General features: G+C 48.0%; 2 protein-coding genes across 2 annotated transcripts; one reads left to right on the forward strand and one right to left on the reverse strand.

The window, feature by feature from the left end:
- Positions 1 to 453: 453 nt before the first annotated feature.
- LOC123103235 (calcium-dependent mitochondrial ATP-magnesium/phosphate carrier protein 1) lies at positions 454 to 5,528 on the forward strand. The gene is made up of 7 exons (XM_044524759.1): positions 454 to 1,541; positions 2,277 to 2,694; positions 2,924 to 3,068; positions 3,811 to 3,926; positions 3,996 to 4,074; positions 4,432 to 4,665; positions 4,876 to 5,528. The coding sequence occupies exons 1-7, from the start codon at positions 716 to 718 to the stop codon at positions 5,230 to 5,232; spliced, it is 2,175 nt and encodes a 724-aa protein (XP_044380694.1). The 5' UTR covers positions 454 to 715; the 3' UTR covers positions 5,233 to 5,528.
- Positions 5,529 to 5,612: 84 nt separating this feature from the next.
- LOC123103236 (uncharacterized) lies at positions 5,613 to 8,891 on the reverse strand. Its single transcript, XM_044524760.1, has 3 exons — positions 8,043 to 8,891; positions 6,371 to 7,152; positions 5,613 to 6,187 (listed from the first exon to the last, which is right to left on the reverse strand). Exons 1-3 carry the CDS (start codon positions 8,775 to 8,777, stop codon positions 5,788 to 5,790), a joined length of 1,917 nt encoding a protein of 638 aa, XP_044380695.1. The 5' UTR covers positions 8,778 to 8,891; the 3' UTR covers positions 5,613 to 5,787.
- Between the last annotated feature and the right edge of the window lie 13,219 nt (positions 8,892 to 22,110).

Consider the following 22,110-nt stretch of genomic DNA (forward strand, 5'->3'; position numbering starts at 1 on the left):
TCATTGATTTTACTCTAAAATTCGTGCAAGCATTTTTTTTTCTTTTTTCTTTTTAATTTAATTGAGTCACTTATTTAGATGTGCAATAACCAAGGCACATCTAGATGTGCCCTAAACAGACCCAAATATAATACCTTTTTGACACTGTCATGATGTTAAACAACGTCTTAGATTTTGATACAGTCATGCACGGTAATTACTGTACCATGTCAAAAAACATGAGATGAGATATGCAGTGAATGTTCAGCGGCTGTGGCAGTGGCATGACACACAATTCAGAGTGGCCAGTGGCCACACGAGCACCAGCAGCACGAATAAAGCTGGGCAGCAAAAATAGGCCCAAAAATGGAGAGAAAAACAGGCCATCACATTTCATTTCCCAGGAAAAACTGGAATTTTTCTCTCTTAAAAAAAGGCCATTTTCCCTTCCCTGTCGTTTTGGGTTCCTGCTCGCGGCTCGCCGCTTCTCCACCTCCCGTGTCCCCCTCCTCCTCCCGGCCACCCCTCCCCTCCCCTCCTCCCCTCATCGAAACAAACAACGCAAGCTCAGGCCGTTCATCTCCTCCGCCGCAGCTCGCCGGAAGGGAACAGAAGGGGACCGCCATTCCTTCACCTCCGCGGGCGAGAGAGGCCCGCCTCCGGTTGACCAACATGCGGCCGCTCGCCGGGATCCACCGCGCCACCTAGTGCAGCCGCCGCCGCCCGCCCCGTCACGATGGCGTCCGACCAGCACCCCCTCGACTCCTTCCTCGCCGCCGCCCGCGGCGCCCTCGCCCATCTCCACCTCCCCGGATCCGATTCCAAGCAGCAGCATCAGCAGGAGGAGCAGCGCCAGCCTGACTGCCTCCTCCACCTCCACGTCGTCCTCGCCAACTTCCTCCACAAGCCCCTCCGGTCATTCTCGAGATGCTTCGGCAACGACCACAGCAAGCCCAGGAGAGGCCGGAGCAAACAGGCCCCGCCGCCGCTCCTCGGCGCCGGGAAAAGGCAGCCGCAGCCGCAGCAGCAGCTGGAGCTCCTGCTCTGCATTGCGTTCGACGCCCTGGCGCACAACCTGCAGGCGCTGGAGGGCGCGTGCAGGCAGAAGGGCGAGGAGTTGGGCAGCGCCGCCCTGCAAATCGACCAGTTTCAGGTCGTCAGGAAGGTCATCGTTGGTAAGAAGGCTGATTTCGACGGCTTCCTCTCCAACCTGGGGTTCGCCAGGCTGGGGGCGCCGGCGGCGAGCTATGCCGATGACTCCCAGGCCTCGGCGCCATCGGCTGCTGGCCAGGAGGTCCGTACAAGCGTAATTGGGGAGAGGGAAGGGGTTGACAGTGGTGGTGATGCTGCACAGCCGCCACAGAAGTTTGCCGGCCGGTTGCTCAACATCCCATTGTCGAATGTGGAGCGGCTCCGGTCAACTCTGTCCACGGTTTCACTGACGGAGCTGATTGAGTTGGTTCCACAGCTGGTTGGCAGATTGTCGACTTCAGTCGATAGCCATCCAGACAAGAAGAAGCTTTTCTCCGTGCAAGACTTCTTCCGGTATGCAGAAATCGAAGGTATAGTAACACCGTTTTCCAACGCGAGGGATTCCTCGCATTATACTTTGCTTATTTGGTGTATATAGGCTGATGATTTGCAATTGTCAGAAACTCATCATGTTTCTTGTCAACTAAAGAAATATGTTATCTATAGGGTGCCAAACAGAGAATTGCCGAATGAAACAACTGTAGGATAACTGTTGAAATGTACTATACCTCCGTATCAAAATATAAAACGTTTTTGTAGGCTGGCTAAACTAGCCTACAAAAACGTCTGGTAATACATTGTTTATTTCTATCAGTCTGAACTGCATAGTTGTCTTATTCACATAGATGACCTTCCAATATGCAGATTGAGGGTCTGTGTAGCTTTACTCGCGTATTACGTAGAAAAGTGTCTTTTAGGCCTGTGAGCTTTACTTGCGCCCTCGTTGAACACTGGCGAAGGTGATAGTTCCATCATATTGCTTTACAATTTTAATAAACGCTACTTGGACTATGCACTACAATCCTTTAGAACAAGACTTCTGCTGGGTAATCTAATGTTTGCGAGGGTATTGTATCATCTATGTCAATACATCTAGCTCCAGAGATTGGTTTGATGCTGTCACATATTGCTGAAATCTTTTAGAAAAATAATGCTGCTGAAATCTTACTAGTGGAAACGTTCATTTGTTATTCTTTTCAAAATGAATAGCGGTAACTCTTGCCATGTTTCACCTAAGTTATATTGTGCACCTATTGTTGCTGCAGGGAAGCGATTCTTTGAGGAATTGGATAGGGATGGTGATGGCCAAGTCACCCTAGAAGATCTTGAAGTTGCAATGAGAAAGAGGCGATTGCCGCGGAGGTACGCTCGGGATTTGTTACGGCGTACCAGAAATAACAGGTTTTCAAAGTCGATTGGGTGGAAACAATTTCTATCCTTGATGGAGCAGAAGGAGGCAACAATACTCCGGGCATACACCACACTGTGTTTGAGCAAGTCTGGGACGCTTCACAAGAATCAAATCGTTGAATCTTTAAAAGGGGCAGGCCTCCCGGCCAATGAAGATAATGCTGCTGCCATGCTGCGCTATCTAAATGCAGATTCAGAAGGATCAATCTCATACAGCCATTTTCGCAGTTTCATGCTTCTACTTCCTTCAGAGCGCCTTGAAGATGATCCTCGGTATGTCTAGCGTGATACTACATCCGAGTTGACTTGAGTGAACAACCAACTAGGCATGGCAATAGTTGCCCCTTCTTGACTGCTCCCTCCGTCCCATAATATAAGATTGTTTTTGACACTACACTAGTGCCAAAAACGCTCTTATATTATGGGATGGAGGGAGTATCTTTTAGCAGTGTTCCTACTCAGATTGCCATTGACTTGTTTCTTCACTTACAAATGCATTCAGGAACATTTGGTTTGAAGCAGCTACATTGGTTGCTGTTCCCCCACCTGTAGAAATATCTGCCGGAAATGTTTTGAAGTCGGCTTTAGCTGGAGGTCTTGCTAGTGCCCTTTCTACCTCTATGTTGCACCCTATTGATACAATGAAGGTACAGCAACATGCTTCCATTCACCTTTCAGTTAAAACAAGTTTGATCTCCAAAGCATTCATTCAGCAATGCCTTCACTAGATATTTTTAGAGATGGATATCTTTATGACCAAAGTGACTGAAGCCAAATAAGTTAACATCAGATAATGTTGAACAACATATGCACCTTGTAGGCTCCATGTCAGAGAATTAACCATAAAGCTTTAAAGTCAAATCCTAGGACTCTTGACCATATGCAACTAAAAAGTTAAAGGAAGCACATCTAGCACAGCTAGGTCTATCGCGAGCTATCACTGCATAGTATGACAACTCATTATCTGCTACTCCCTCCGTCCGAAAATACTTGTCATCAAAATGGATAAAAAGGGATGTATCTAGAATACGTCTAGATAAGGACAGACCCAGTGCATAGAAGCTCCCACACAAGGTGGGGTCTGGGGAGGGATTATAGGAACCTAGTCTTACCCCTGCAAAGTGCAATGCAGAGAGGCTGGTTCGAACCCAGGACCTCTTGGCACAAGTGGGGAGGACTTCACCACTGCGCCAGGCCTGCCCTCTAGAATACGTCTAGATACATCCCATTTTATTCATTTTGATGACAAGTATTTTCGGACGGAGGGAGTATAAGCTTACTCACCATATCCTGTGTTAGCCTAGGCTGGCTGAAATTTAATGATCTCGTTGAGAGAATTTGCAGTCCCATGGAGGTTTCTCATTCAAGTTTGTCTTCTCATATTATCAGACACGTGTCCAAGCATCTACGCTCTCATTTCCAGAGCTAATTGCAAAGCTTCCACAAATTGGGATTCAAGGACTGTATCGAGGTTCTATCCCTGCAATTCTCGGACAGTTTTCAAGGTCAGTTCTTTTCTAAATTTTTGCAAGCTTTCTTGTGAAGGCTGCATATTCATACGATGCCATTTGCAGCCATGGTTTGAGGACAGGAATTTTTGAAGCAAGTAAGCTCATATTAGTAAGAGTGGCTCCAACACTTCCGGAGATTCAGGTACACTCTTTACTGTTCATGGTCCATATTTACCTTTTCTATTATCTATAATTCAAAGTGTTGAAATGTTGTATAATCGACTCACTGTCTCATTGGCATTGAGTCTGGACCTGCCTTGTCAGTGTCAGAACAGAAAGTTTTTAGCTGTAGCATTAATTCTTTGGCTTGTATCTTACCTCCCGTGCTAATTAGAAACCTGACCTGCCTAAGCCATCATGTATAGAACCACATTCTTTTTCCCTTGATAGCATTCTGATATAGTTACAGAAGTTATTCTGCTTGGCTTACACCTGAAGTATTGGCGAAAAGAAAGAGTACTTGAATAATTGTTTTGCCTTATATCTGTTCCTCTCGCAGGTGCAATCGTTGGCTTCCTTCTGCAGCACAATCCTGGGAACCGCAGTCCGTATTCCTTGTGAGGTTCTTAAGCAACGGTTGCAGGCTGGAATCTTCGACAATGTAGGGGAGGCCATTGTTGGTACCATGCAAAAAGATGGCCTAAAGGGTTTCTTCCGTGGCACTGGGGCCACTCTTTGTCGTGAGGTTCCTTTCTATGTTGCCGGAATGTGTCTTTACGGTGAAGCTAAAAAGGTAAATTGAATTCTTACATTCTTTTTTCTTTCACCATACCTTCAAATTTAGTCATATATGTTAGTTGTCCAAAGCTGAAATGTAATTTTACATCATGCTTAGTAACTTTTGCTATTAATGGTCTAAAATTTATCTGTTTCATTTGCAATCTCATGTTAGTTTTCCAAAATTAAATGTATCTAACCAATCATCATGCCCATGGATTTGTAGGCGGCACAGCATGTCTTGAGCAGAGAGTTGGAACCATGGGAAACTATAGCAGTTGGAGCATTGTCTGGAGGGCTTGCAGCAGTTGTCACCACTCCCTTCGACGTGATGAAGACCCGGATGATGACCGCCCCACCAGGCACGCCAGTCTCCATGCAGTTGATAGTCTTCTCCATCCTCCGAAACGAGGGACCCCTCGGGCTCTTCAAGGGTGCGATCCCACGCTTCTTCTGGATCGCTCCTCTCGGAGCAATGAACTTTGCAGGCTACGAGCTCGCCAAGAAGGCCATGATCGAAGCTGAGAAGGAGACCGCCGACTCTTTACAAGAGAAGAAGAACATGGTGGGTTCGAGAGGATGACAGACACGCAAAACCTGGGTCGGGTTGGCTGGTTACCTCCTCTATCTATGATGTAAAGAGAGAACTGGAGACATGCAACAGAAGTTTTTGTGCCCTTGTTGCAAAGGAACAGGACAGATATTACACACAGCCTTCTTACCAAATGATGTTAGGTTGTATCCTTTCCCCTCTTGAGGAAAACTTTTTTTGATTTTCCATCTCCATAGGCCTTTACAACACTGTATGTATAGTACTCTAGACGGCAGGAACTACAGGAGTTGGCATGCTGCTCTTTCTTCCTGCGGAGCTTACTTTCACCTGTGCTTTTCTTGTCCTGGGCTATGATTTGTTTCTTGTTTGAGGATTAAGATGAAATAAAAAGAAGAAACAACAAAAGATACTGGAGCAAGCTCTGTTCTGAGCATGTGCATACTATCCAAGAGTGTGCATAAAAGAAAATATCACTGACGGGATAGTACCATCAGGTAGTTAGATACTAAACGCAAACGCAAATAGAATGGTAGGAGATTCTGCTTAACTAATAGTAACATCAGTTGTAGCTGCAGAAGTACTGGACTAGTTGTAGTTGTAGAAATTTCGAGCCCCTCCACCGCCAGGACGAGGAAGATGCCCAGGATTGTTGTTGTAGTCATACAAATTTCGAGCCCCTCCACCGCCATGACGAGGAAGATGCCTGGGATTGTTGTTGTAGTCATAAAAATTCTGGGCTCCTCCACCACCATGGTGGTGACCAGCGTTCTGCCGGTCATAGTGTTGGCCTTCTCTAGCATAGTAATCATCCTCATCGTCATCGTAGTCATAGTCATCATCCTCATCGTCATCGTCCTCTTCCATGCCATCGTCCTCTTCCATGCCATCACGGATAATATTATCTTCATCCCACAGCGGGCACGAGCAGGTCGCTTTCTTGTCTTTCCATTCTTTCCCACAGGTGTAGCAGAATTCATAGCCGCACCTGGAAGAATTAAGCAAGAACAAGATGCACAAAAAGGTCAAACATCTGAGGCTGTGAGCATTAGGGCATGAAAAACACATCAGCAGGGAATTGATTGACATGAAAAATCATAAGAATAGACCATTCATAGTAACATCGGTAAAGATAGATATGCAAACAGCACAACCAGAATTAGATACTTACACACAGGTCATATGGTAGCAGCCCTCTGAGAGTTCAATCATGTGCTTGCATTTGACACATTGGCGCCACAGCTGCTGCCGTGCAAGGTTCTGTAACTTCGCATCATCTGGACGAGCTTGGGGGTACCTACTCTTGTAGTCGTAACAAGACATCCTGTCATGCCATGGGACCTTACAGCTGATGCAGAATGAGCCTCTGCATTTGACACACTTTCTCAATGTGGCAGCATCAGCAATGGTGTATTTTGAGGAAGATTCTTGCAATGGGTGTTTGATTTCACTCAAGGACATCAAGGCTGAACACTTGGGGTACGGGCAGTAAATCTTTTGAGTAGCAGGGATCTGTCCTTCCCTGATGCGTTGCACCATGATATCTAACAGTCGAGGCGATAGGAATATCTTTGAGCCCTCCACGGTTAGCTTTGTAGTGCAACCATCTTGTGGGCAAGCTGGGAGAGTTCCATGGAGTAGCTTAACTTTCACATGCTCCTTCATGCAGCAGAAACAAAAGCGATGTGCACAGCCTTCGACCACATGAATTTTAGAAACATCGGTGTCTTCCAGGCAGATGGCGCAGGTCTCTCTTTTCTCCTTGCTAGCATTCACAGCAACAGCTTTGGCAATCTGAGAGAGTATCGAATCTGTTGCTAATTTCATCACGTAATCAAGTTTGCCTCGTTCCACAAGTGAAATTTCACATTGTTTGAATTTCTTTGCTACTGACAGAACCTGATCTATCATTTCTGCAAGCTTCGCCTGTTTCGGGCGCCAAATTCCACGCACCTACAATCCCAAAATTAGGAAATAAGCATAAGAGTACAGGACATCACAATAAGAGCACTGATAAAGAATTCAATCATGTGACCACTGAACTTACATGAAACACAATTCATGTCTAATATAATGTCTTAAAACTAACTAAGCTGCTCTGAACCCAACTACACTCACCTTGGGGATGTTTGAATTAAAGAGTTCAAGAACATTTTCTGTATCAAACATGAACCCAGGACCAGAAAAATATTTTCAGCTGAAACCGATAACTTTAAATGAATAACTAATGCAGAAAATCCTCCTATGCTTTTCTAACATCATAATCAGAAAGCAGAGCAGATAGAGAAACACAAAACATGTACAGCAAATAATTAGGAATATCCAAACGGCACATAGCTGTAAGTTTGTGTTTAAGCTACATTTAGCTTAAGACAGTGATCTCATTTCACCGAAGAGATTCATTAACTGTATATCCCTGTTGTAAAAACACTATATATCCGATTTATGGTAAAATGGAAATGGATTATGACCCCTATTCAAACCAATTATCTAAAGATGTGATTATCCAGTTATGTGATGATAGAGCCATCAGTTTATGGATTGTCATAACTCTAGACTTTTCTTCTGTAACATATGTAACCTCCAAAATCTCGAGTTTGCAATCCGTTAGTTCCCAGTACGACCATACAATGAAACAGCCACTGAAACTGTCAAGCATTGTAAACATGAGGAAACAACATTAGAGTACCAAAATATATACTACAATGAGATCAATTCCGCGATGTGACAAGAATATTTTCTATTAACCTGCATATGCAAATCTGAGGACTTCGAGTAACAACTAAGCAGTAATAAAACAGATGATAAAAGCGGAGTGATTTAGAGGTTGCATCATGGCATACATGGTTATGGAGTGCCTTGTAATCGTTGACAATCCTGATGCTCTGGATCCCTAACGCGAGCGCCGCCTGGAGGCCTTCGGTGAGCGCCATTGCCTCGAGCATCATGCGACCGCCCACAAACCCTTCCACCGGCTTCTGTATCCTGAGCACCACCTTTCCCTGGGAGTCGCACAGCGCCACGGCGAGCACCGCGATGCGGGGGTCCCAGTCCCGCGATCCCACCACCTCCTTGCTCGCCATGCCCTTGAACATGACGCGGAAGAGGGGCTTGGTCGAGTCCAGGGGCCGCTCGATGTTGTCCCCGTCGTGGGCCCACTGGTCCTCCGGCACGGCGGCGAGCTCGCGCGCGAAAATGGCGTCGTGGGCGGCGACGCAGGCGGATGCGGCGGCCCTGGCGTGGTAGGCGCGGCAGGCCTCGGCGTAGCGGTGGTCCTCCTCGGCGCGCGCGAGGTCGGCGGCGTGGACCGCCAGGGCGTATGAGGCGTCCGAGGGCTCCGGCGGCGCGGGGGCGGGCTGGGACCGGGACGAGGAGGAGGAGGCGGCGGCGGCGGCGAAGGGGGCTTTGCCTTTGGAAGAGGAGGGATTGCTGGAGAGGGCGTCGAGGCGGAGAGATGCCTGGATGGCCTCGGCGAGCTGGAGCTGGTACGCGAGGTCGAGGTCGGAGACGGAGACGGCGGAGGAGGAGGCGAGGGCGGTCTGCTCGCGGAGCGCGGCCAGGTCGTCGCGGGCGGCCATGATCGGCAGGCACCCGGTCGGCGGCGGTGCGACACAGACAAGAGGAAGGGGGGCCTTGGAGTTTGGAAACAGAACGGGAGTATTTTGCGCCGATATTTGCGACGTCTTCCGCTGGAAGACACCTGCTGTCAGGCCAACTCCACCGCGCGACCTTAAATCCAAGTGCGTTTTATCTGGATTCTGTCCGTTTGAATAGAGATTTAGTGCATCTTCAGTCGCGCCCCAGGAAGGCCTTCCGAGGTGTTTTTTTGCGCCGGCGCCAAAAAATCAGCTCAGTCGCACCCCAGGAGGCCGATTTTCGTCGACTTGAGCCGAAAACAGCGCCGGCGGAACCAGGCCGAACCCGGCGCGCTGGGGGGCGCCCGGGGGCGCCGGGGCGAACTGTTTTGGCGCGAAACAGCCGCGGGCCCGCCACGTCAGCGGTTCTACCCTCTTCTCGCCCCTTCGTCGTTCTCATCGCCTCGTTTCCCGCGGCGAATCAATGCCAAAGCTGTCGCGCCGGTCAGCCCGCGTCATTGATGCCTCACGGGCGGCGCAGTGAAGACCGGATGACGCGCGTCCCTCGCCCTCCCTCGCCCGCCACGCGTACTCACAGCGGCTCGCGGACGGGCGACGCCTCGGCCTGTTGGGGAACGTAGCATAAAACAAAAAATTTCCTACTCGTTTCACCAAGATCCATCTAGGAGTTCATCTAGCAACGAGTGATTAGATGCATCTACATACCTTTGTAGATCGCGAGCAGAAGCGTTCGAAGAACGGGGTTGATGTAGTCGAACACGACGTGATTCAAATCACCGGAGATCCTAGCACCGAACGGACGGTACCTCCGCGTTCAACACACGTACGGAACGGATGACATCTCCTTCTTTCTTGATCCAGCAAGGGGGAAGGAGAGGTTGATGAAGATCCAGCAGCACGACGGCGTGGTGGTGGATGCAGGGCGTCACAGTAGCAGGGCTTCGCCTATACTACGAGAGAGAGACGTAACGGGGAGAGAGGGAGGCGCCAGGGGCTGGTCTATGAAGTCCCTCTTCTCCCCCACTATATATAGGAGGGCCAAGGGGGGGTGGTGCGCCAGCCTAGGAGATCCAATCTCCTAGGTGCGGCGGCCAAGGGGATGTTTCCCTCCCCCCCAAGGCACCTAGAGGTGCCTTCCACCATTGGGACTCTTCTCTTTTGTGGAACCCTAGGCGCATGGGCTTTTGGGGCTGGTGCCCTTGGCCCATCTAGGCCAAGGCGCACCCCCTACAGCCCATGTGGCCCCCCGGGACAGGTGGCCCCATCCGGTGGGCCCCCGGGACCCTTCCGGTGGTCCCGGTACAATACCGATAACCCCGAAACTTGTCCCGATGGCCGAAACAGCACTTCCTATATATAATTCTTTACCTCCGGACCATTCCAAAACTCATCATGACGTCCGGGATCTCATCCGGGACTCCGAACAACATTCGGGTTACTGCATATACATATCTTCACAACCCTAGCGTCACCGAACCTTAAGTGTGTAGACCCTAGGGGTTCGGGAGACAAGCAGACATGACCGGGACGACTCTCCGGTCAATAACCAACAGCGGGATCTGGATACCCATGTTGGCTCCCACATGCTCCACGATGATCTCATCGGATGAACCACGATGTCAAGGATTAAACAACCCCGTATACAATTCCCTTTGTCAATCGGTATGTTACTTGCCCGAGACTCGATCGTAGGTATCCCAATACCTTGTTCAGTCTCGTTACCGGCAAGTCACTTTACTCGTACCGTAATGCATGATCCTGTGATCAACCACTTGGTCACCTTGAGCTCATAATGATGATGCATTACCGAGTGGGCCCAGTGATACCTCTCCGTTATATGGAGTGACAAATCCCAGTCTCGATCCGTGTCAACCCAACAGACACTTTCGGAAATACCTGTAGTGCACCTTTATAGTCACCCAGTTACGTTGTGACGTTTGATACACCCAAAGCACTCTTACGGTATCCGGGAGTTACACGATCTCATGGTCAAAGGAAAAGATACTTGACATTGGAAAAGCTCTAGCAAACGAACTACACGATCTTGTGCTATGCTTAGGATTAGGTCTTGTCCATCACATCATTCTCCTAATGATGTGATCCCGTTATCAATGACATCCAATGTCCATAGCCAGGAAACCATGACTATCTGTTGATCAACGAGCTAGTCAACTAGAGGCTTACTAGGGACATATTATGGTCTATGTATTCACACGTGTATTACGATTTTCGGATAATACAGTTATAGCATGAATAAAGACAATTATCATGAACAAAGAAATATAATAATAATAATACTTTTATTATTGCCTCTAGGGCATATTTCCAACAGTCTCCCACTTGCACTAGAGTCAATATTCTGGTTACATAGTGATGAATCGAACACCCATGAAATTCTGGTGTTGATCATGTTTTGCCCTAGGGAGAGGTTTAGTCAACGGATCTGCTATATTCAGGTCCGTATGTACTTTACAAATCTCTATGTCTCCATCTTGAACATTTTCACGAATGGAGTTGAAGCGACGCTTGATGTGCCTTGTCTTCTTGTGAAACCTGGGCTCCTTGGCAAGTGCAATAGCCCCAGTGTTGTCACAAAAGAGTTTGATTGGCCCCGACGCATTGGGTATGACTCCTAGGTCGGTGATGAACTCCTTCACCCATATTGCTTCATGTGCTGCCTCCGAGGCTGCCATGTACTCCGCTTCACATGTAGATCCCGCCACAACGCTCTGCTTGCAGCTGCACCAGCTCACTGCTCCACCATTCAACATATACACGTATCCGGTTTGTGACTTAGAGTCATCCAGATCTGTGTCGAAGCTAGCGTCGACGTAACCCTTTACGACGAGCTCTTCGTCACCTCCATAAACGAGAAACATTTCCTTAGTCCTTTTCAGGTACTTCAGGATATTCTTGACCGCTGTCCAGTGTTCCTTGCCGGGATTACTTTGGTACCTTCCTACCAAACTTACAGCAAGGTTTACATCAGGTCTGGTACACAGCATGGCATACATAATAGAACCTATGGCTGAGGCATAGGGGATGACACTCATCTCTTCTATATCTTCTGTCGTGGTCGGGCATTGAGCCGAGCTCAATTTCATACCTTGCAAAACAGGCAAGAACCCTTTCTTGGACTGATCCATTTTGAACTTCTTCAAAATCTTATCAAGGTACGTGCTTTGTGAAAGACCTATGAGGTGTCTCGATCTATCCCTATAGATCTTGATGCCTAATATATAAGCAGTTTCTCCAAGGTCCTTCATTGAAAAACTCTTATTCAAGTAGGCCTTGATGCTGTCCAAGAGTTCTATATCATTTCCCATCAAAAGTATGTCATCTACATATAGTATGAGGAATGCTACAGAGCTCCCACTCACTTTCTTGTAAACGCAGGCTTCTCCATAAGTCTGCGTAAACCCAAACGCTTTGATCATCTCATCAAAGCGAATGTTCCAACTCCGAGATGCTTGCACCAGCCCATAAATCGAGCGTTGGAGCTTGCACACCTTGTCAGCATTCTTATGATCGACAAAACCTTCCGGCTGCATCATATACAATTCTTCCTTAAGGAAACCATTAAGGAATGCCGTTTTGACGTCCATTTGCCATATTTCATAATCGTAGAATGCGGCAATTGCTAACATGATTCGGACGGACTTTAGCTTCGCTACCGGTGAGGAAGTCTCATCGTAGTCAACCCCTTAAACTTGTCGATAACCCTTAGCGACAAGCCGAGCTTTATAGATGGTCACATTACCATCCGCGTCTACCTTCTTCTTAAAGATCCATTTATTTTCTATGGCTCGCCGTTCAACGGGCAAGTCAGTCAAAGTCCATACTTCGTTTTCATACATGGATCCTATCTCGGATTTCATGGCTTCTAGCCATTTGTCGGAATCCGGTCCCGCCATCGCTTCTTCATAGTTTGAAGATTCACCATTGTCTAACAACATGATTTCCAAGACAGGGTTGTCGTACCACTCTGGTGCGGAACGTGTCCTTGTGGACCTTCGAATTTCAGTAGGAGCTTGATCAGAAGTATCTTGATCATCATGAATAACTTCCTCTCTAGTCGGTGCAGACACCTCAGGAACATTTTCTTGAGTTGCGCCATTTACTGGTTCAAGAGGCAATACTTCATCAAGTTCTACTTTCCTCCCACTTACTTCTTTCGAGAGAAACTCTTTCTCTAGAAAGGATCCATTCCTGGCAACAAAGATCTTGCCTTCGGATTTGAGGTAGAAGGTATACCCAGTAGTTTATTTAGGGTATCCTATGAAGACGCATTTTTCCGACTTGGGTTCGAGCTTTTCAGGTTGAAGTTTCTTGACATAAGCATCGCATCCCCAAACTTTTAGAAACGATAGCTTAGGTTTCTTCCCAAACCATAATTCATACGGTGTCGTCTCAACGAATTTTGACGGAGCCCTATTTAAAGTGAATGCGGCAGTCTCTAAAGCATAGCCCCAAAAAGATAGCGGTAAATCGGTAAGAGACATCATAGATCGCACCATATCTAATAGAGTGCGATTACGACGTTCGGACACACCGTTACGCTGAAGTGTTCCAGGCGGCGTGAGTTGTGAAACTATTCCACATTTTCTTAAGTGTGTGCCAAATTCGTGACTCAAGTATTCTCCTCCACGATCTGATCGTAGAAACTTGATTTTCCTGTCACGTTGATTTTCAACCTCACTCTGAAATTCCTTGAACTTTTCAAAGGTTTCAGACTTGTGTTTCATTAAGTAGACATACCCATATCTACTCAAGTCATCAGTGAGAGTGAGAACATAACGATAGCCACCGCGAGCCTCAACACTCATTGGACCGCACACATCAGTATGTATGATTTCCAATAAGTTGGTTGCTCGCTCCATTGTTCCTGAGAACGGAGTCTTGGTCATTTTTCCCATGAGGCATGGTTCGCATGTGTCAAATGATTCATAATCAAGAGACTCTAAAAGTCCATCTGCATGGAGCTTCTTCATGCGTTTGACACCTATATGACCAAGGTGGCAGTGCCACAAGTATGTGGGACTATCATTATCAACCTTACATCTTTTGGTACTCACACTATGAACATGTGTAGTAATACGCTCGAGATTCATTAAGAATAAACCATTGACTATCGGAGCATGGCCATAAAACATATCTCTCATATAAATAGAACAACCATTATTCTCGGATTTAAATGAGTAGCCATCTCGTATTAAACGAGATCCTGATACAATGTTCATGCTCAAACATGGCACTAAATAACAATTATTGAGGTTTATAACTAATCCCGTAGGTAAATGTAGAGGTAGCGTGCCGACGGTGATCACATCGACCTTGGAACCATTCTCGACGCGCATCGTCACCTTGTCCTTCGCCAGTTTCCGTTTATTCCGCAGCTCCTGCGGTGAGTTACAAATATGAGTAACGGCACCGGTATCAAATACCCAGGAATTACTACGAGTACTGGTAAGGTACACATCAATTACATGTATATCAAATATACCTTTGGTATTGCCGGCCTTCTTATCCGCTAAATATTTGGGGCAGTTCCGCTTCCGGTGACCCTTCCCTTTGCAATAAAAGCACTCTGTCTCAGGCTTGGGTCCATTCTTTGACTTCTTCCCGACAGCTTGCTTGCCGGGCGCAGCAACTTCCTTGCCGTCCTTCTTGAAGTTCTTTTTGCCCTTGCCCTTCTTGAACTTAGTGGTTTTATTCATCATCAACACTTGATGTTCCTTCTTGACTTCTACCTCTGTTGATTTCAGCATAGCAAATACTTCATGAATGGTCTTTACCATCCCCTGCATATTGAAGTTCATCACAAAGCTCTTGTAGCTTGGTGGAAGCGACTGGAGGATTCTGTCAATGACCGCGTCATCTGGGAGATTAACTCCCAGCTGAGTCAAGCGGTTATGTAACCCAGACATAGTGAGTATGTGCTCACTGACAGAACTATTTTCCTCCATCTTACAGCTGAAGAACTTATCGGAGACTTCATATCTCTCGATCCGGGCATGAGCTTGAAAAACTATTTTTAGCTCTTCGAACATCTCATATGCTCCATGTCTCTCAAAACACTTTTGGAGCCCCAGCTCTAAGCTGTAAAGCATGCTGCACTGAACGAGGGAGTAGTCATCAGTACGTGTCTGCCAAGCGTTCATAGCGTCTTGGTTCTGTGGGACGGGTGGATCACCTAGCGGTGCTTGTAGGACGTAATCTTTCTTGGCAGCTATGAGGATGATCCTCAGGTTCCGGACCCAGTCCGTATAGTTGCTGCCATCGTCTTTCAGCTTGGTTTTCTCTAGGAACGTGTTGAAATTGAATACAACGTTGGCCATTTGATCTACAAGACATATTGTAAAGATTTTAGACTAAGTTCATGATAATTAAGTTCATCTAATCAAATTATTAATGAACTCCCACTCAGATTAGACATCCTTCTAGTCATCTAAGTGTTACACGATCCGAGTCGACTAAGCCGTGTCCGATTAACACGTGAGACGGACTAGTCATCGTCGGTGAACATCTTCATGTTGATCGTATCTTCCATACGACTCGTGTTCGACCTTTCGGTCTCTATGTTCCGAGGCCATGTTTGTACATGCTAGGCTCGTCAAGTTAACCCTAAATGTTTTTGCATGTGTAAAACTGTCTTACACCCGTTGTATGTGAACGTAAGGATCTATCACACCCGATTAACACGTGGTGCTTCGAAATGACGAACTGTAGCAACGGTGCACAGTTAGGGGAGAACACTTCTTGAAATTGTTATAAGGGATCATCTTATATGACTACCGTCGTTCTAAGTAAACAAGATGCAAAACATGATAAACATCACATGCAATCAAATAATAATAGTGACATGATATGGCCAATATCACATAGCTCCTTTGATCTCCATCTTGGGGCTCCATGATCATCCTGTCACCATCATACTCATCGACATGTAAGTTGTGATTCCTTGTACAATAGCATGAACATCTCATACATCACATATAGATCATTCATCATTCATCACAACTTTGGTCATATCATATCACAAAGCACTTGCTGCAAAAACAAGTTAGACGTCCTCTAATTGTTGTTGCAGGTTTTACGTGGCTGAAGTAGGGTTCTAACAAGAACGTTTTCTTACCTACGTGAAAGCCACAACGTGATTTATCAACTTTTATTTACCCTTCATAAGGACCCTGTTCATCGAATCTGCTCCAACTAAAGTAGGAGAGACAGACACCCGCCAGCCACCTTATGCATCTAGTGCATGTTAGTCGGTGGAACCGGTCTCACGTAAGCATACGTGTAAGGTTGGTCCGGGCCGCTTCATCCCACAATACCGTTGAAGCAAGATAAGACTAGTAGCGGCAAGAAAGTTGACAACATCTACGCCCACAACAAATTATGTTCTATCGCGCAAGAGAACTACGCATAGACCTAGCTCTGATACCACTGTTGGGGAACGTAGCATAAAACAAAAATTTTCCTACTCGTTTCACCAAGATCCATCTAGGAGTTCATCTAGCAACGAGTGATTAGATGCATCTACATACCTTTGTAGATCGCGAGCGGAAGCGTTCGAAGAACGGGGTTGATGTAGTCGAACACGACGTGATTCAAATCACCGGAGATCCTAGCACCGAACGGACGGTACCTCCGCGTTCAACACACGTACGGAACGGATGACGTCTCCTTCTTTCTTGATCCAGCAAGGGGGAAGGAGAGGTTGATGAAGATCCAGCAGCACGACGGCGTGGTGGTGGATGCAGGGCGTCACAGTAGCAGGGCTTCGCCTATACTACGAGAGAGAGACGTAACGGGGAGAGAGGGAGGCGCCAGGGGCTGGTCTATGAAGTCCCTCTTCTCCCCCACTATATATAGGAGGGCCAAGGGGGGGTGGTGCGCCAGCCTAGGATATGCAATCTCCTAGGTGCGGCGGCCAAGGGGATGTTTCCCTCCCCCCAAGGCACCTAGAGGTGCCTTCCACCATTGGGACTCTTCTCTTTTGTGGAACCCTAGGCGCATGGGCTTTTGGGGCTGGTGCCCTTGGCCCATCTAGGCCAAGGCGCACCCCCTACAGCCCATGTGGCCCCCCGGGAAAGGTGGCCCCACCCGGTGGGCCCTCGGGACCCTTCCGGTGGTCCCGGTACAATACCGATAACCCCGAAACTTGTCCCGATGGCCGAAACAGCACTTCCTATATATAATTCTTTACCTCCGGACCATTCCGGAACTCCTCATGACGTCCGGGATCTCATCCGGGACTCTGAACAACATTCGGGTTACTGCATATACATATCTTCACAACCCTAGCGTCACTGAACCTTAAGTGTGTAGACCCTACGGGTTCGGGAGACAAGTAGACATGACCGGGACGACTCTACGGTCAATAACCAACAGCGGGATCTGGATACCCATGTTGGCTCCCACATGCTCCACGATGATCTCATCGGATGAACCACGATGTCGAGGATTAAACAACCCCGTATACAATTCCCTTTGTCAATCGGTATGTTACTTGCCCGAGACTCGATCGTCGGTATCCCAATACCTTGTTCAGTCTCGTTACCGGCAAGTCACTTTACTCGTACCGTAATGCATGATCCCGTGATCAACCACTTGGTCACCTTGAGCTCATAATGATGATGCATTACCGAGTGGGCCCAGTGATACCTCTCCGTTATATGGAGTGACAAATCCCAGTCTCGATCCGTGTCAACCCAACAGACACTTTCGGAAATACCTGTAGTGCACCTTTATAGTCACCCAGTTACGTTGTGACGTTTGATACACCCAAAGCACTCTTACGGTATCCGGGAGTTACACGATCTCATGGTCAAAGGAAAAGATACTTGACATTGGAAAAGCTCTAGCAAACGAACTACACGATCTTGTGCTATGCTTAGGATTAGGTCTTGTCCATCACATCATTCTCCTAATGATGTGATCCCATTATCAATGACATCCAATGTCCATAGCCAGGAAACCATGACTATCTGTTGATCAACGAGCTAGTCAACTAGAGGCTTACTAGGGACATATTATGGTCTATGTATTCACACGTGTATTACGATTTTCGGATAATACAGTTATAGCATGAATAAAGGCAATTATCATGAACAAAGAAATATAATAATAATACTTTTATTATTGCCTCTAGGGCATATTTCCAACACGGCCTATATAAGACACGCCCCAGCGCACTCGGCGACTCGCACTCTCTCACCGTCGTCGTTCCTCCTTCTCCTCTCTCTCGCCGTCTCCAGTTCATCACACCCATGGCCGAGCGCTTCCCAGGCGACGACGCGGTGGCGAACGGCTTCGGCCGCCGCCATCTTCACGAGAACGAGGCTCGCCTCCTTTTCGAGGCCGAGTACCCGGTCCCGCCGGACATGCGGGTGCCCGGGGCGTGGAGGATCAGCGTCGGCAGCGTGCCGGTGCCCCCGATACCCACCGGTGCAGCGCGGCGTGCGGAGATCACACGCATCCGCTCGTCCCTGCCGCGTGCAGCGAGGGAGGGGCCACGGTACATCCCAGACAGCCCGCTCTGGGAGCCTTATTTCCGCCGCCGTCACGCCGAGCAGCTCGAGGCTACCAACGGCGTCGAGCCCTCTGGCAGGCTCAACGCCGTCGGCCGGCGTCGGTGGTGGGGCGTGCCCGGGCGCACGTTGGAGGCCGTCCTCGAGTACATCGAGGGCGGCAACACGCCGCGCCTCGAGTACCCCGCTCCCCCGTCCTTCACACGCCGCTGGGGAAGCTCCTGGACCCCGAGGCGCATGGAGACCGGGGGGTCCTCCTCCTCGTCCGGCGGCTCCCCCTGCCTCCACCTCCGCCCCGTCAAGCCGGAGCCCCAGGGCACGCCTGTCAGCGCGCGCACCCGCAGCTCCGGCGTCCGCATCGGCGACAACGCCTCCCCCACCGGCCGCTTCATCCTCGTCGAGCCCAAGCCGGAGCCCGGCCTCCCCGTGGAGTACGAGGAGGTAGCCCGGCGTGGCTTCTCCGACGAGGACGCCCTGCGGTGGGCGCGGGACGACTACCTCCGTGACGAGATGGTCCGGCAGTGCCGGGCCCTGGAGGAGATCGCCGCCCGCAAGCATGGGCGCGAGGACGAGCACGGCGTCGTGGTCCTCGACAGCGACGACGAGGACAACGCCCCCGGACCGTCCAACCCGCCGCGCCAACCGGGGGAGGGATGCAGCAGGGACGGCGGAGGCGTCGGCGGGGGCGACGACGACGACGGTGACTACACGCGGTTCTACCGCCTCCTCGGCATGTAGAACCGCGTGGGCGGGCGGCGAGGCGGGCGGCGAGGGAAACGGCGGGGGTAGCCCGCGGTAGTTTCTCTTTTTTTGTAAAATATGTTTAAATTTGAACGAACTCGAACGTGTTTGCGTTGTGTTTGCGCCGAATTTAAACATTTTAAAAACCCGTGGGGGGCCGTGACTGGGGGCATCACGCCCCCAGTGCGTGGTTTAGCGCCGGTGCGCCCCCAGGGGGCGATTTTTTGCCCCTCCCGGGGGGCCAACGGCTGGAGATGCCCTTAGAATCATGTCCAGGCGTGTTCTGGGATGCGGTGGCCGTGCACCCAGCGCACAGCCGCATCCATTTGCCCTATCATATCCATGTCTATTTAAAAAAATCAAAAACAACGTTTCAAATGCCAAGCCCTAGTTCAGGCCAGCGCCCCGGTTCATCACGCGGGCAACAGAGCCAGCGGCCGACAACACAACCAGCCTCCAAAATAAATAGTTGTCCTCGCCGACAACACAGCCAGCGGCCGGCAACACAGCCAGCCATCAAAATGAATGTTTTCTCACCGGCACACAGTCAGCGGCCCAGCGGGCGGGCGGCACCCATGCCAGCCTAAAAAAACGGCCACGGCCAATCGGACGACCTAGTTCAGGCCTTCAATGTCGAGCATCTCCTTTTGCTTGGCCTCGAACCATGGACGAGGGAGAGAGGGGGTGGGCGGGAGGGACGTGGGAGGGTTTGTGGAAAATGGCGCCAAATGGGGCGTGAGGGGGTTTTGGTTTCTCCCACCGACAGGCGGGCCAGGGGAGGACAAGCACGCGCGTCCCGCCCGTCCGTGCGCTGCCCGTTTCACCCCAAAACCGACGCAAACTTAGGCCACGGATGGGTCGAAAGCGGACACAAAGCAGACAAATGTTCGTTTGCGGTCGCGCGCTGGGCCGTCTGGTTTGTCCGTTTTACCCCAAACGGACGAGGGCGGACAGGATAGGGTCTTGCGGTGGAGTTGGCCTCAGTGCTCGACTTTCAATTCACTCAGCTATTCACGCATGCCCCTTGTAACATTTGCATCTTGCCCCTCAAAAGAAGGATGTTCTCTCCATTTCTCACACCAGCATGTACTTTGTAAATATAAAAGTTCCCATCTGCAGAAACATCATGCCACCATACAACTTATCAAACCGCAAGCCACTTGTTTTTGCTTTTAATTCATTTACAAAGTACTACTCTCAAGCTAGTTGTTGTCATTCTTAAAACTGAACAAGCCACCTACATATCAAGTCCTCGTATTTTTTTTCACTCTTAATTACATCACTGCTAATTGGTGTCATTTGTTTACCATACTAGTATAATTTATTTTTCTTGCGGGGATTCTAAAACTAGAGAGTGGCACCGGTATGTACCGTTGTACACTTGGGAAAGTCCTATCCTTCCTCCAGTAGCAGCTCGAGTTGTGCCAAGGGGATGTGTGCGCCGCAGGCTCTACAAACGACGGTACGGTGAGGACCAGATGAACACGGGCGTGCGCATGGGGTGCTCATCTAACTAATTGTTCTAAACTAAATTACCCTTACAAAAAATTTAAATACTACTCCTTCCGTTCCTAAATATAATTTTTTTAGAGATTTTAAATAAACTACTACAAACGGATGTATACAGACATATTTTAAAGTGTAGATTCGCTCATTTTGCTTCGTATGTACTCACTTGTTGAAATCTTTAGAAAGACCTATATTTAGGAACGGAGGGTGTACTACGCACTCACCCATGCAACTAGTAAACTACTCCCTCTGTCTAGGTGTGTAAGTCATTTTAGGTTGCGCACCGCAACCAAGGTGAAGAGAAAAACAAGAAAACTTAATGTTTATTTGCTAATTAATACCACTGCATGCAACTAACTGACCACTGCATATCATGTTTGATAGTCTCAAGTCATTAAAAGCATACACACCCCATACCTTTTATTGGTTGATTCCTTTATTTATGTCAAAAAACAAGAAACAACGTGACAGTTAATGCAACACGTCTATGTGTTTTGGGACTATTTGATTTTCGTAAGGTGACTTATTCTCATGACCATCCTCTTGGTGAGGCTTTACACAATATGTGCTCCCTCCGTCTCATGATCATCCTTTTGGTGTTTTAACTGTGACATTAGGGGAATCGTTTGTGTTAGCAGTTGGCATGAGTAATGTAGTATTACAGGCAATATGTGCCTTAGATTTAGGAGTAACATCCTGTTGAGTTTAGCACATCAGAACTATAATTTTTGTTACATAAATGTGCAATTTCCTGGCCAGGGTTGCATTGTGTTTTGTCAATCTAAAAGATTGTACAGTTGTGGTTTGCTTTACTAGACAACAATATGCTTTCTAAAGGCGTTACTATTGTTGTGAATCTCCTTTGTTTTGCCAAGTTTTAGTCCTTATATTTGAGTTGAATAAAACCATCACGATCTATCTTTTATAAAAATATAATACACCTAGGTGTACTCTTAAAAAAATATTACGATTAGTTTTACTTGTACGATTTACTTAGCTTCACTTAATATCTATTGTTGCATCTTGATGTGCAGGGATGTATGTGGCAAAATAATCAAGGATGTCTGTTCCATTGTATAGCGAGTATTTGATGCATTTTGAGACTTCAATATTTAGTTGTAAGCACCTAGTCAGTCAACATGCAGGTGACTAGACTACTGTAGTCCATGCGGGTGTTTAGCAAGATCCATCATGCATGCTGGTGTCAGAAACCGATAACACATGCTTCAGGCAAGATGCAAATGTTACAAGGGGCATGCGTGAATAGCTGAGTGAATTGATCAAGTCCATTCCCTATAGATCCAACGCACCATGCAGTCCAGTAGCACCGTATCACCCAATAGATGAGAGCATCGGATATTTTCTCATGTGTGAGCATTCAATTTTGAATGAGACCAAGACGAGCCTACTATATTTGCAGGTTCACACTTCATTCCAAGATATATACAAATGATTTTCTGTCAACAAAAAGAAACCAGTTCAATACCAATTCAGTATCATTAAATATATCATCTCCGTAAAAAACAAAATCT

This window comes from Triticum aestivum, chromosome 5A (assembly GCF_018294505.1).
Source record: "Triticum aestivum cultivar Chinese Spring chromosome 5A, IWGSC CS RefSeq v2.1, whole genome shotgun sequence".
In the NCBI taxonomy this organism is placed as follows: Eukaryota; Viridiplantae; Streptophyta; class Magnoliopsida; order Poales; family Poaceae; genus Triticum; species Triticum aestivum.